General features: G+C 37.0%; 1 protein-coding gene across 3 annotated transcripts in view; it reads right to left on the reverse strand.

The window, feature by feature from the left end:
* The window catches only part of DIAPH3 (diaphanous related formin 3), a 459,782-nt gene that overhangs the window by 408,489 nt on the left and 36,524 nt on the right, over positions 1 to 14,769 (reverse strand). For 2 of the 3 annotated variants that reach the window (XM_054586404.1, XM_054586403.1), the window contains one exon: positions 1,675 to 1,842. The exons of the other annotated variant lie outside the window; for it this stretch is intronic. In XM_054586404.1, the coding sequence (XP_054442379.1) occupies positions 1,675 to 1,842 (168 nt within the window). The remainder of the gene's footprint in view (positions 1 to 1,674; positions 1,843 to 14,769) is intronic. 3 annotated transcript variants of the gene reach the window in all.

Genomic DNA, 14,769 nt, shown 5'->3' on the forward strand with positions numbered 1-14,769 from the left:
AGTTCCCAAACCTAAGGTTCATGCAAAACAATACTAATAAAATGTACAATAATGAAAAGTAAAGAACCACTAACTCTGATTAAAAATCCCATGAAGGCACAAACCAGGCATTCTTTCCTTCTGGGGTCTTCCAAAGGTCCATATGCAACACTGACCTCAACTACTTGTTGATGGAAAGAAAACAAGGCAGTATGACAGGCAATATACTTGCTGACTCCAGCTGAACACTGAAGAGACCAGTTATTAACTTCTTCTCAAATCCCAAGAACACCCTACACTCTAACCTACATAGGTGAATGCAATAATCCCCCAAAACTAAATGAGGCTGTCAAAACCACTAAGTTACATAGATATGTACAAAATAAATCATGGTGCTGAAATAATATAAAACTCCTCAGAATAGCATACAAATTCTTTCATAATCTGTCCCAAATAATCACCCCAGTCCGATTTTTCCAGCCTCTCATGGTTTCCCTGCCCCATGAGCTATTCAAAACCTATCTCTGTCTTTGCTCACTATTGTTTCCCCATCTCAAGAGAATGCCCTTCCCTATGCTGTCCAAATCCTGTCCTAGGTTAAGACCTGTCTCCAGTCCACTCTCTCTACTAAATCTCCCTAAACTACTATGATTTCCTTTCCGTTTTGATTTCCCCGGAAGCTAATGAGGTATCTCAAAAACTGAAGTAGTTTATTCCTATTCTGAACTCATAAATAACTTAATCATTAAATACTACCTTCAGGCACTTTTTACTCTTTTAATTTTTCAATTGTTTGTTTGGAGTCCTAAGAGATCAGCAACTTGAGGGCAGAGACTATATATGTAGAGAATCTATTTATATAAAATTAGCATTCAGTTGTGGTAAGTGGTTTGAATACACTTAACATATGTGGGTTATGGGTTATATTAGTTCAGCCAGGTTGAAAGCCAGCAGCTGAGTCTGTCAGAGAATCACTATCATTTTAGAACCAACTGAAGAAGGCCGCAAATGACACAAGCACACCCTAAAATGAGCGACCAATACAACTACCTCTACCTCTACCAATTCAAGCCTCTACCAATACAACTATAGCAGGACTACAAGAATTTGGTTATCCTGAGAACCAAGAAAGAAATTTTTAAAGTCAACAAATCAGCACACTTAAAGTACACAGCAGAGCACTGTGGCCATCTTTCTAAAAATGCAACCGAACCCAAACAGACCACTTAGATCATCTATTCAAGACAAAAATGTGCCATCTACAGGGGTATCCAAACTGCGGCCCACACATCACATGCAGCCCAGGATGGCTATGAATGTGGCCTACCACAAAATGGTATATTTACTTAAAACATTATGATATTTTTTTGTTTTCATTAGTGTTTGTGTATTTAATGTGTGGCCCAAGACAACTTTTCTTCTTCCAGTGTGGCCCAGAGATGCCAAAACGTTGGACACCCCTGCTTAGAGTATTTATGGCTTTTATACATTCTGTATGAAACAAAAATCTGGTATAACATTTTTCTTCACATTCTTATTTTTGTAACCTTAAAGCTTCTATGCCTAAAGTGCCATCCTAAATGACATCAGAAACCACTCTATGGAACATGAGTGCCAAGTATGTTTAGTGTTTCTAAAACATGACTAAAAGCTAAGTCCATAACATCAAACATTTCATAAGAATCACATTCTTACCATCATCTTTTCAAAAAGATCTAAGAGTTCGGCCTCTGATAGTGGCTTCGGAAGGTTTTCCATCATCTCTGAGGAGCAGTCACTGCTTGCAAATGCAGCCTTCAGGTTGGAAAGCGGTGGCCTTTCTTTCTTGCTTCCTGGAATTTTTATGCTGGCAAATCTGTCCAGCTACAAAAGAATAAAACAGCACATATGTAAATATCTCCTTCTCAATATGAATAAACAAACAATGTCAATTTTATCAGGAGGTATTCAGCAACGGAATCTTTAATATTAAATTTATATTTATATATTTTTATTATATGTATTTTATATTTCTGTGTGTTAGTAAAAAGTTTTCAGTAACCATTATGTCTAAAATTGGAAGAGAAATCAGGCAACCTCAAAAGATTCCTTCTAATTTTAAAATTAGAGAATTAAGATTCTAATGTCAGGTGACCTTTGCTTTACAGATTAACAACCTAAGCAGTTTTACAAAAGTAGCTCAGCTAATTTAGTAGTTGGCAATCATGCTATTAGTCCGCGTCCTGAACCCTTTTCACAGTGCACACTCCGCTCCAGGGAGGTTAGTAGAGGAGGGGTGGGCGGATGGAGGGGAGGATGTGATCTAGGAATTTTAAGAATTCTACTTGTATCTCCACAACTTACTGACCTGATAAACACATTTGCCTTTACTCAGGCTGGTCTGTATTTGAACTTCATGAACAACTATAGAATAGGGTGGCTAAAACCTCAGGAAATAAAGCTGGGTTTTTGTTGTAATGGCGTCTCTTCTACAATTAGATCATGAAATAGTTGGCGGATATTGTATATTAGTTCATGCAGCGAATTATTGGTTTATTTTGATTTTTACAAAATCTATTTCTCACAGAGAATGCAGGGTCATATTATGTTTCAAATGGTAAAAATCAAAAGGTCAAAAAGTCTTAAAGCAGATGTTGAGAATAGAACTATACTTAACAGCACAATGATTCTGTGAATTGCTCGGCATACCTGTGTACATTAAGCTACTTTTATTGCTATAATATGTATAGTACATACATCTGTGCTATATTCTTTACGGTGGCCACTAGCCACATGTAGCTATTTGAACATAAATTAAAAATTCAGTTCCTTAGTTGCACTAGCCATATATCAAGTGCTCAAGAGCGACATGTACCTAGTGACTCCCATACTAGCTCATATAGTACATTTCTATCATCACAGAAAGTTCTATAGGCTAGAACAAATATAGTCCATTAAAGAAAGAAGATTCTTAAAATTCTGATCTTGAACAAGTCACTTCACTAATGAAACAGTATATCTTCAAATAATGAGAGACAAAGATAATGATTATCTTTCAAACTAGGTCTTTAAATAATGATAAAGCCTAGGAAAAATGCTATGTACCACACAACGCATAGTCCATCTAAAATGACCTAAACATTAAAGTACTAAGAATATAACAGCTTCCAGCGGGATTTAGACAGTATTCACAAAACACCACTGCTCTCATACTAACAACCAAAACATGCCACAAAAACTACAAAATTGTAGTAGCTTCAACCCATCCGGAAGCTGAGGTCACAAGAAAACCTACAAGCACTAACAATCAAGAAGTAACAGACTTGGTTTAGTTACCAGTTGGGGTGCGTACAGGCGGCAACCAACTGATGTTTTCTTTCTCACAACGATGTTTCTCTCCCTCTCTCCATCTCTTCTCCTCTTTCTAAAAATCAATAAGCTTATCCACAGGTGAGGATAAGAAAAAAAAAAGTGACAGGTGCTGTCATCACTGACAAACAGATGAAAAAGAAGTAGTTAAACAAAGGTACAGAAAAATCAAATTTTCAATGAACTGCTATTGACAGAAGCATGGGTACTGGCATAAGAGACTAGAATTCCAAGGATCCCCAGTCACGAAGCCCCAGCCATGGAGCCAGTCTGCATCCACCTACAAACTCCTGCTCTGAAGTCTTCACCAGCTCCATGGGGTAGCATGTCAATGGATGGGGAGAACAGGAGAGCTGAACAAGATGTTCCCTGAGGCATGAGAGGTCTCCCCCAATGCAAAGCAGCTGCCCTCCAAAGTCTCTGGCCTATACAAATGACCTGAGAGAAATCCCAGTAACACAGTAGGGCCTGGGAGAAGGATATCAAGTCAGAGACTTCCTGAAGAAACAGACAGCCGGAGTTGGAACTGAAAGCATGAAGAAAACTCTACTGTAACCCTACAAACGGGCATCAGGACATTAAAATACCCCACAGCTATGAAAGTTAGTGGCTCAGTTTTGAAGTCAAAAGACACATAGCCAGAATCTCATTATTGCTCAGATCCCAAGCCCTCAAAGCATTAGAAGCCAAAAATGAGCTGAATACAGCTGAAGCAGCAATGAAGCCAAAACTCAGCTCAACTGGAGATTGCATTGACCCATTCCAGCCACTTGAAAGAAAATTTTTTGGAAGCAAATATTACTTAATTTCTACTATAATTCTTTTTACATGTTCACCATATGATCAAACATTACAAGACGCACAAAGAACAAGAAAATGTGTCCCCTAGTCAAAAGAAGCAGACCCAGACATGGCTTAGGTGGTGGGATTACCAGACAGACAGTTTAAAATAAGGTTTATAAAAATAACAAAGGATATAAAGGATAAAAGATATAATGAAAAGAGTAGACACCATGCATGAGAGATGGAAATTTCAGCAGCAAGGTCATAAAAACTTTTTTTAATGTCTTTTAGAATGAAAAATGGATCAAAAATGAAGAATTCATTAGATGGGCTTAATAGAACCTAAACATTGCTGAGGAAAGAACTGGCAAACCTAAACACAGATCAAGGAAAATATGAAAACCACAACAAAGAGAAAAAAGAAAAAGAAAAACAAAACAGAAAAGAAATAAAGAACACAGCAACCAAGATTTGGGGTCCAGGAGCAGAAGAGTGAGAACAGTACAGAAGACATATTTCAGAAGATAACTGCTCTATTAAAAAAAAAAAAAAAAAAAAAAAAAGGCAGCTCAGCAAGCCCCAGGAAGCATACCCCTCACACCCCCCAAAAAAACACAGGCACCTCCTAGTCAAACTGGTGAAAATTAACAATAAAAAAAATAAATGGAAAAACCACAGAAGTCCAGCCAAAGAAATGAAGACATTATATACACAGGAGGAAAATGACACAAATGGTAACTAATTTCCCACCAGAAACAATGGCAGCAAAAGACAATGGAATGGCATCTTCAAAGTACCCAAAGAAGAGGTCCAAGATGGCAGAGGAGTAGGTTGAAGCTACACTAACCTCGTCCCAGGACCGATCTGGAATTACAACTAAATTGTAGAGAAATCATCCTGAATAACCAACTGAACACTAACTGGAGAGAAGCCTTATAAACACAGACAGGAGAAACCACTTCACCACCACAAGACTGGTAGGGAGTGTGGAGGAGGCATAAGAGGCCTGGCTGGGATCTCACAGGTGGCAGCTGCAGTTCCGGAGGGTTATTTCAGCATCTGGGGGGGTTCCCCTGAGAAGCGTGGGGTCTAAACCACAAGCTATGCTCCCCAGTCCACAGCACCAGAGCCAGGAAAGGAACTCAGATAACATCCAGCTGTGAAAAGCAAAAGGGTTTCTGTCTGCCTGGGTAGACTCCTAGAGAGACTCCTCTTAAAGGACCAACACACATCATTTTGTTTGCAGCTGCTTAGCCACTTACCCTGGGCTCCGGCAGAGGCAGGGCAGAGTGGACCAGAGACACTTGAGAAGAGTCCGGGGTTGGTAGTTCATGGGAGAGAACTGAAGGAACAATTGCCAGGATACCTGTGCTGAGTCATTCTCCATAATGCAGAAGCCATTCTTCTCAGGCAGAGCTCTCCCTTCCAAGTTGCATCCTGAGGGGAAGCAACAGCCCCACCCTATGGAACTTAAACCTTGCTGCTAATTACAGCTTGATGGTATATCACTGATTAGTTTAACAACTAAGGCAAATCTCTGGGAGTTCTATAACACCTGACCCTCCCCAGGGCCCAGTGCTGATAAAAGCTGGCCTTGGTGTGCAGCCTTGCTCTCTCTGCGCACTAAGAGCCCAACAGAGGGAAGCAAATGCTATGGGTCGCTGATAGGTCCAAACAAGTTGACTAGGCACAGTCACAAGCTGCAGCTGACAAAGGCCTCTACCAGAGTCTTTGCAGATCTACCTAATATATAGAAACAAAAAGAAGAAGCAGCCAAAATGGGAAGACAGAGAAACAGACACCAACTGAAAGAATTAGAGAATTCTCCAGAAGAGTTAGATGATATGGAGACAAGTAATTGCAATGTCTCCAGATACACACAGACTAAAGTAAAGGGATGGAAAAAGAGACTTCATGCAAATGGAAAGGGAAAAATAAAAGCTGGGGTAGCAGCACTTATATCTGACAAAACAGACTTTAAAACCAAGGCTCAGAGACAAAGAAGGACACTACATAATGATAAAGGAACAAATCCAACAAGAGGATATAACCCTAGTAAATATTTATGCACCAAACATAGGAGCACCTAAATATGTGAAGCAAATTTTGATTGACATAAAGGGAGATGAATAGAAATACAGTCAATAGTCAGGGATTTTTAACACCCCATTGACTTTAACGGACAGATCTTCCAGGCAGAAAATCAACAAGAAGACATCAGCCTTAAATGACACACAAGATCAAATGGATTTAATTGATATCTTCAGAGCATTCCACCCCAAAGCAGCAGAATACACATACTTAACAAGAGCACATTGACATTTTCCAGGATAGAGCACATGTAAGGACACAAAACAAGTATCAATAAATTTAAGAAGACTGAAATCATATCAAGCACCTTCTCTGACACAATGCTATGAAACTAGAAGTGAATCACATGAGAACACTGAAAAACATACAAAGATATGGAAGCTAAATAACATGTTATTAAACAATGAATGGGTCAACAATAAGATCAAGGAAGAAATCAAAAGATTCCTTGAAACAAATGAAAATGAGGGCAAAACATTGCAAAATCTATGGGACACCAGAAAAGCAATCCTAAGACAAAAATCCATGACATTACTGGCCTCTCTCCAAAAATCAGAAAAAGCTCAAATAAACAATCTAAGTTCACACTTAAAGGAACTTTAAAAGAACAGCAAAGTCCAAAATGAAAAGAAAGGCGTAATAAACATCAGACCTAAAATAAAGGAAATAGAGTCTAAAAAATTAAAAAAAGGAAAGCAAAGATCAGTGAATCCAAGAGCTGGTTCTTTGAAAAGATAAACAAGACTGACAAACATTTAACCAGACTCATCAAGAAAAAAAGAGAAAGAACCCAAATAAATAAATTCAGAAATGAAAGAGGAGAAATAACAATGGACACCAAAGAAATACAAAGGATTATAAAAAAAAAAAATACTATGAACAACTATATGCCAACAAATTGGATAACTTGGATGAAATGAGTAAATTCCTAGAAAAGTACAATCTCTCAAAACTCAATCAGGAAGAATCAGAGACTCTGAATAGACAGATTGCACCTAGTGAAATTGAAACAGTAATCAAAAAACTATCAACAAACAAAAGTGCTGGACTGGATGGTTTCACGGTAAATTGTACAATACATTCTGAGAAGAACTAACACCTCTCCTTCTCAAACTATTTCATATTTCAGGAGAAGGGAAGGGGCCCAAGCTCATTTTACAAAGCCAGCATTATCCTAATTCCAAAACCAGATAAAGACACTACAAAGAAAGAGAATTATAGGCCAACATCCCTGATGAACACAGATGCTAAAATCCTCAACAAAATATTAGCAAACCAAATACAGTAATGCATCAGAAAGATAATACACCATGATCAAGTGCAATTTATTCTGGGAACGCAAGGTTGGAACAACATTGTAAATCAATAAATGTCAATCACTGCATTAAAAAAATGAAGGATAAAGCCACATGATCAAAACAATACATGCAGCACCCATTTATGATAAAAAGTCTCAGCAAAGTGGAATAGAGGGAACATACCTAAACATAATAAAGGCCACATATAACAAACCTACTGACAACATCATATTCAAGGGGCAAAAACTACAAGCATTCCCCTTAACATAGGGAACAAGTCAGGGATGTTCACTTTCATATCTCTTATTGAACATAGTGCTAGAAGTCCTAGCCATAGCAATCAGACATGAAGAAGTAAAAGTCATCCAAATTGGAAAGGAAGTAGTAAAACTGTCTTTATTTGCAGATGACATGACACTGTACAGAGAGAACCCCAAAGATTCCACCAAGGAACTACTAGAACTGATAAATGAATTCAGCGAAGTAGCAGGATACAAAATTAATATCCAGAAATCAGTTGCATTTTTATATGCCAATAACGAACTAACAGAAAGGGAAATTAAGAAAACAATCCCATTCACAACTGCTTCAAAAAGAATAAAATACCTAGGAATAAACCTAACCAACGATATAAAAGACCTGTGCTCGGAAAATTATAAGACACTGAGGAAAGCAACTGAAGAAGATACAAATAAGTGGGAGCACATACCATGTTCATGGATAGAAAGAATTAGCATCATTAAAATGTCCATACTATCCAAAACAATCTATAGAGTCAACACAATTCCTAACGAGATTCCAATGACATTTCACAGAACAAAAACAAATATTTCAAAAATTTATATGGAACCACAAAGGGCCCCACATAGCAACACCAATCCCAAGAAAGAACAAAATTGGATGAATCATGTTACCTAATATCCAATTATACTATAAGGCCATAGTAATCAAAACAGCATGGTCCTGGCATAAAAACACATAGATCATTGGAACAGAATAGAGAGCCCAGAAATAAACCCAAACCTTTATAGTCAATTAATATTCAAAAGAGGAAGTAAGTACATACAATGGGCTAAAGATAGTTTACTCAATAAATGGTGATGGGAAAATTAGATGTGTGCAGAAAAATAAAACTAGACCACCTTCTTAAACCACACACAAGAATAAATTCAAACTGGATTAAAGATTAAAAGTTAGACCTGAATCCATAAAAATTCCAGGAGAAAACACAGACAGCAAAATAACAGACATTGCTCATAGGAATATTTTATTGGACATAGCTCCCCAGGCAAGGGAAACAAAATAAGACATAAACAAACAGGACTACATCAAACTAAAATGTTTTTGCACAGCAAAAGGAATCATTAACAAAATAAAAAGACAACCCACAGAATAGAAGAACATATTTGCCAATACATCTGATAAAGGCTTCATGTCCAAAATTTATAAAGAACTTATAAAACTCAACACCAAAAAAAAAAAAAAAAAAAAAAACCCAATTAAAAAAATGAGCAAAGGACCTGAATGGACAGTTCTCCAAAGAGGACATGCAGGTGGCCAACAGACATATGAAAAGATGCTCAATGTCATTCCTCATCAAAAAAAAAAATTCAAATTAAAACCACAATGAGATACCATCTCACACCTGTCAAAATGGCTGTCATCAATAAATCAACAAACAAGTGCTGGCAAGGATGTGGAGAAAGGAGAATCCTTTTGCACTGTTGGTGGGAATGCAGATTGGTACATTCAGTGTGGAAAACAATATGGAGAAACCTCAAAAAATTAAAAATGGATATGCTTTTGACCTTGCTATCCTACTTCTGGAAATATAGCTGAAGGAACCCAAAACACTAATTTGAAAGAACATAAGCACCCTTATGTTCATTGAAGCATTATCTACCATCCCCAAAATATGGAAGCAGCCCAGTGTCCATCAGTAGATGAGTGGTTAAAACTATGGGACATTTATACAATGGAATACTACTCAGCTATAAAAAAGAAGAAAACTTTACCCTTAGTGACAGTATGGGTGGACCTGAACATCAGGTTAAGAACATCATGCTAAGTGAAATAAGACAGAGAAAGATGAATACCATGTGATTTTTACTCATATGAACTAATCTAATGAACTAATGAACAAGGAAAGTGGGGACAGACTCATAGATGGAGAGCAGGATGACAACAGGGTGGCGGAGGTGGGGGGCAAAAGGTTAGGGGGTAGAGGGATTGAGCAAAAAAAAAAAAAAAAAAAAAAAGAAGAGGACTCATGGACATGGACAACAGTATGTTGATTGCCGGGGGTAGGGAAGTAAAAGGGGACAAAATGGTAATGGAAAATAATACAATAAACATTAAATCAAAATAGTAATAATAATAAATGTAAATGTACCAAAAGAAAAATACTGTCAATCCTGGGATTCTATGCCCAATGAAAATATCTTTCATAAATAGAAGCAAAACAAAAACATTTTCAGACACTCAAAAGTTGAGAGAATTTGCCTCCAGCAGACCTGTATTACAAGAAGTGTCAAAAGAAGTTTTACAGGCCACCCAGAAATTATACCAAATGGAATCCCAGATTTCAAAAAGAAATGAAGAACACTGGAGAGGTGGTTCTGTTTGATATTGGCAAAACAAAGGTAAATGAACTCTTTAGGACATAAATAACAAAATAAACCAGCAAAGGAGACAAGCGCATAAACAGGAGATTATATAGCTATACAGAAAATGCAGCAACAGGTATGCACAACATATTACGGTCGCAAAGAAAAGGGATACCTAACTCACCAAGATAAGCATGCTCTACTTAGGAATAACCCAAATACATAAAATTGTCTTCACATGAATATATATCCAGAAGTGATTGTACTTACATACATTAGTACCCCAAATCGTCATATATATTTTAAAAAATTAGGAGAAACCAAAAAAATTATTTTTTAAGAAGTGTGACTGGTTACTCTACCTGTCTTCTGAATCACTTCATTACCATCTATATAAGTAGTAACAGTTCCTCAGTGTGAAAAGTATGCTGAGTCCTCTTCACATACCACAAAACCGTAACTTAATATGCTAAACTTATGACATGAGATTAAGCAAAACATCATTAATACAATGTCAATATTATAAATGTAAGCATGTCAATGACTGGAAATAGTGAACTTAAGCAATTCACAAGCTGATTTGTGATTATATAACTTAATGATTCCATCCGTGGTAGAAGAAATAAAAACTTTTAGTTTTCACACACACACACACACACACACACACACAACTTTCTTAAATAAAAATCTCTAAATGTCATAAAAATGACAATGGCTAATATTTATTGAGTCTCTTATATGTCAGTCATTGTGCTAGGAGCTTGAGCAGCAGCATCAGACCGAATGCATGTCTAAATAATAAAGGACGAGCTGCACACCACTTATACATAAAAATTTCATAGTTGGCTTATAAAACAGCATAAAAGGGGAAAAAAATCAACCTACTATGTTTTTAGTAAAACTGCACTTTTATCAATAAACAATACGAGAATGTATACAATAATACTAAAAGAATTAGTGCACCTTCCCCATACACTTAGCACTTAAACTCTGTGGAAGGATGAATTTTATCCAAGTGGAAAAACAAATTTGCACATTACCACTAGCAGAGCTAGCTAGAGGCAAGGTAGGAAAAATTAGAATATCCCTGTTCTTTCTTCTAAATCTTCAAACATACAAACCATAATACGAGAGACAAAAGATCAGTGTTTCATAATTTCATTACAATGCTTTTATCTATTTTCCCTGATTAGTAGGCATGAAAGACAAAATAAGGAAGGAACCATAGGAGGAAAACAAATACAAATCTTCCCCCTATACTAGAACAGTAAATTGAATTTGTTGAATACCTCAGGCTTAAAGTAAAAGTGTTCCCAGCTACGTGACGCTCTATTGAGCACTACAGGTAGATTCCATATACTCAAGACATTACAAAGCTACGTGCAAAGTGAATTTTACTATCAAATCATTTTAAACATAATAAGAAATTTCATTTTTTTAAAGGGGTGATACTATGTCTCCTCCACTCGTAAATGAAAAAGATCACTAATTTATCTTTCATAGAATTGCACATACAATTTGCTTAAAGCAAGGCACAATAAAATATAAAAGCAAACTTTTAAAAGCAAACTTTAAAATACTTTTGTACATAAAAACACAATAGAAATCCCCATCACACTGACTATAAATGGCTGTCATTTTGAATTTGGCAATTTTGCTGGGAGCCTGTATCTTTTACAATTTGTGCACTTGCGTAGCTACTTTTGAAATTCTTGTCTTGAAGATAAGTTAAAAACACAATCCAAGTAGATGGAATACAAACAATTTGCCTTTGTTGAAGAACTGGTTAAACACACAAGACTAAGGGAATTCTATTATAATGCTATCTGAGGTGGTGCACCACACTTAATTAATATAGCTACAGCTGTGTCTGGGGTGTACTGAGTTTTATAAATTAATATCACTTATCTTCAGGGGAAATTAAATGAGCACCCTACAGAGTATTACCTCACACTGATAATCAGTAATGACAGTTTAAATAAAATTAATTTAACCAAAAAAAAAACAAGCTCTTATAAACTGTCTAGATTTTTAGCTATAGCATAACACAGTAACAGTGGAAACACAGTTTTTAACTCTTTCAACATTTTTAAAACAGTATTTTTTTAATTTAAAACAAAAGAAGATACTCTAATTATTAGTCTTCTTACAACTTGAAAAGTCTGGAAAACTACGTATGATCATAAACACACTTCCTTAGGACCTGAAGGGAGTTGATATTTTAATATTTTCAGAAGAGCTGTTAAGCAAATGAACTGAAAGTTCATTGTGATTATCGAATCAATCCTATGTGAATGTATACCTGAAATCCAAGGAAAAGATATCATTAAAATTATCAATTTCCATGCAATCTTGAACTATATTTAAGAGGAGGGGAAAACCTAACAGCTTAAATAGCTATACTTTTTAATTAGCTTTCTTACTAAACAAGCAACCTGATGATTAAGCACATGGCTTTGCAGTCTGACTTCCGAATCCTGTTTGCTATGTTATCCTAATGGAGCCACTTAAACCACTTAGCATTGGCACCTATCACAGCAAGTTGAGAATAGCAAATACAACCACTTTGACCATTAGGCCTGGAGTTAAAAGGTCAGAAATATCTTAAGTAACCACTCTATCTGACGTAGCACATACGTCTACACACTCCCCAGTCTGTCTCAGCGCAGTGTAGTCCCTTTGTGTGTCATTTCATACGACATATGAAAGCCTGTGATTGTTTCATTTATAATTGCTGACTCTCTCTCCTACTAAAGTGTAAGTGCCATGCTATACAAATGACGAGCTGCCTTAGTCACTGTGGTAGCCTGTCTCTAAAAGGGCTCCCAGTGATCCTGACTTGTGTAACCAATAGGATACTATGGAAATCATGGAGTGCCGTTTCCAAGACTAGATCATAAAAGACAGAACAGGTTTTGTCTCACTCCCTCTTAGATCCGCTGCTCTGGGCTATGCCAGATGCCAGGTCAGGAGGGCACTGGAGATGACCTATGGGGAGGCCCACAAGGCCAAGAACTGAGCTATAGGAGCTAAAGCAGCGTGGAGACCTCCCGCCGGCGCTCCTGGGCGTACACTGTCTTGGAAGCCCCAGCTGAGTCTTCAGGTAACTGACAGTATACAGTAGCAGATGACTAATACAGAGCTCCTCAAAGGATAATACTTGTGTAAAGCTCCCGTCGAAGTCTTCTCTGCAACCTCCTGAGAACCCTAGCCAGAATCACCTAGCTCAGCAACTACCAAATTCCTATCCAAGAAAACAATATGAGATGATTGCTGGTTTTAGTCACTAAATTTGGGGGTAATTTGGGGGATAATTTTTACACAGCATCAGGTCACTATTACAGCCACTGGTGCATGTTCACCCCATAGCACAGGAGCTGGCAGAGAGCTAACAGTCATTTAATACTTGTTGAAGGTATGAATGAATGAGCAATTACTGGATGATAAAATACATAAAATATAATGCCATCCCTGCAGATAGATGTTCACCACTTACAGGAGGAAAATGTATGATAAAGAACTAATTATAAATCAAGTAAACTGCTATAAACACCTCCAAGAAAATCCTAAGCCATGTGAATTAGTCACAGATAGGAACCAGTGAATAATTCTGGAGAGGGGAAGGAACGTCAAGAGAGGCTTTGTAAAGGGGATACATCAGGGACTCCTTTAAGGCCAAATGAGTGAGAATTACAGGAGATGGTACATGTTACCAGCTAAATAGTATGTCTGCCTGTTTCATGGTATTTACTAAAATGCTACTGACACCATTATTATAAAAAGCTATTATAGTGGAGGGAAAATTAGCCATTCACTGTTTCAACTGCTTGAAAGTGAGTTACAACATGCAATATGCATTCTACAGCCAAGTGTTGCAGGGCACCCAGCAGAGACTCTGCGTAGGGAAGACACCTCCCAACAGCAATGGGCACCAGCCTGCTAGTCAGAAGTGAACCGCCCTGTGAAAGGGTTCTCCAGCCCCATCAAGGCTTCACATGACTATGGCCTGAGCCAATGTCTCAGTTACAATCTCACAAAGACCTCAAACCAGAACCATCCTGCTAAGATGTTTCCAAATTTTTGACCAAAAAAAACTATGAAATGTTAAGTGTTTATTATGATGTTAAGCCACTAAGTTTAGGGATAATTTACTATATAGCAATATATAACTAATGCAGAGATCCTCATAGAATACTTTTAAATGCCTAAAATATATACAATCACAAAAAAAAACGAAGCAAAATGGGGTTATGAATATAAAAAAATTGTAATATAGTAATATTTATTCATCTCCATGAATGTGTTACACAGCAAGAGGTAACAAAGTATGATTTCAACAGTGCTGAATAGAAACCATATTTTGAAGCACCTTCAATAACTACAATATGTTTTGAAAACATCTGTGATGTCTATGGTGATAAAGGCACAGGCCAAATCCTACTGAGTGGAGGGTGGGGTACCTTTATTTGTAAGTTTTAAAAACACTAAATTTCACTTAAAGATTAGTGAAAATTTTAAAAAGTTTACTCTTTTCCTTTTCAAGTTCAAGGACACCATAAATCCTACCCAAAACCCTTTATGGTCCATAAACCCCCCAGGTTAAGACCCCTTGTAGATCGATATGGAATAGGAACAGAAATAGGGGTAAAAAAGAAATTACTTTA

This window comes from Pteronotus mesoamericanus, unplaced genomic scaffold, assembly GCF_021234165.1.
Source record: "Pteronotus mesoamericanus isolate MK-2021 breed Mesoamerican mustached bat unplaced genomic scaffold, CSHL_Meso_final contig_94, whole genome shotgun sequence".
In the NCBI taxonomy this organism is placed as follows: Eukaryota; Metazoa; Chordata; class Mammalia; order Chiroptera; family Mormoopidae; genus Pteronotus; species Pteronotus mesoamericanus.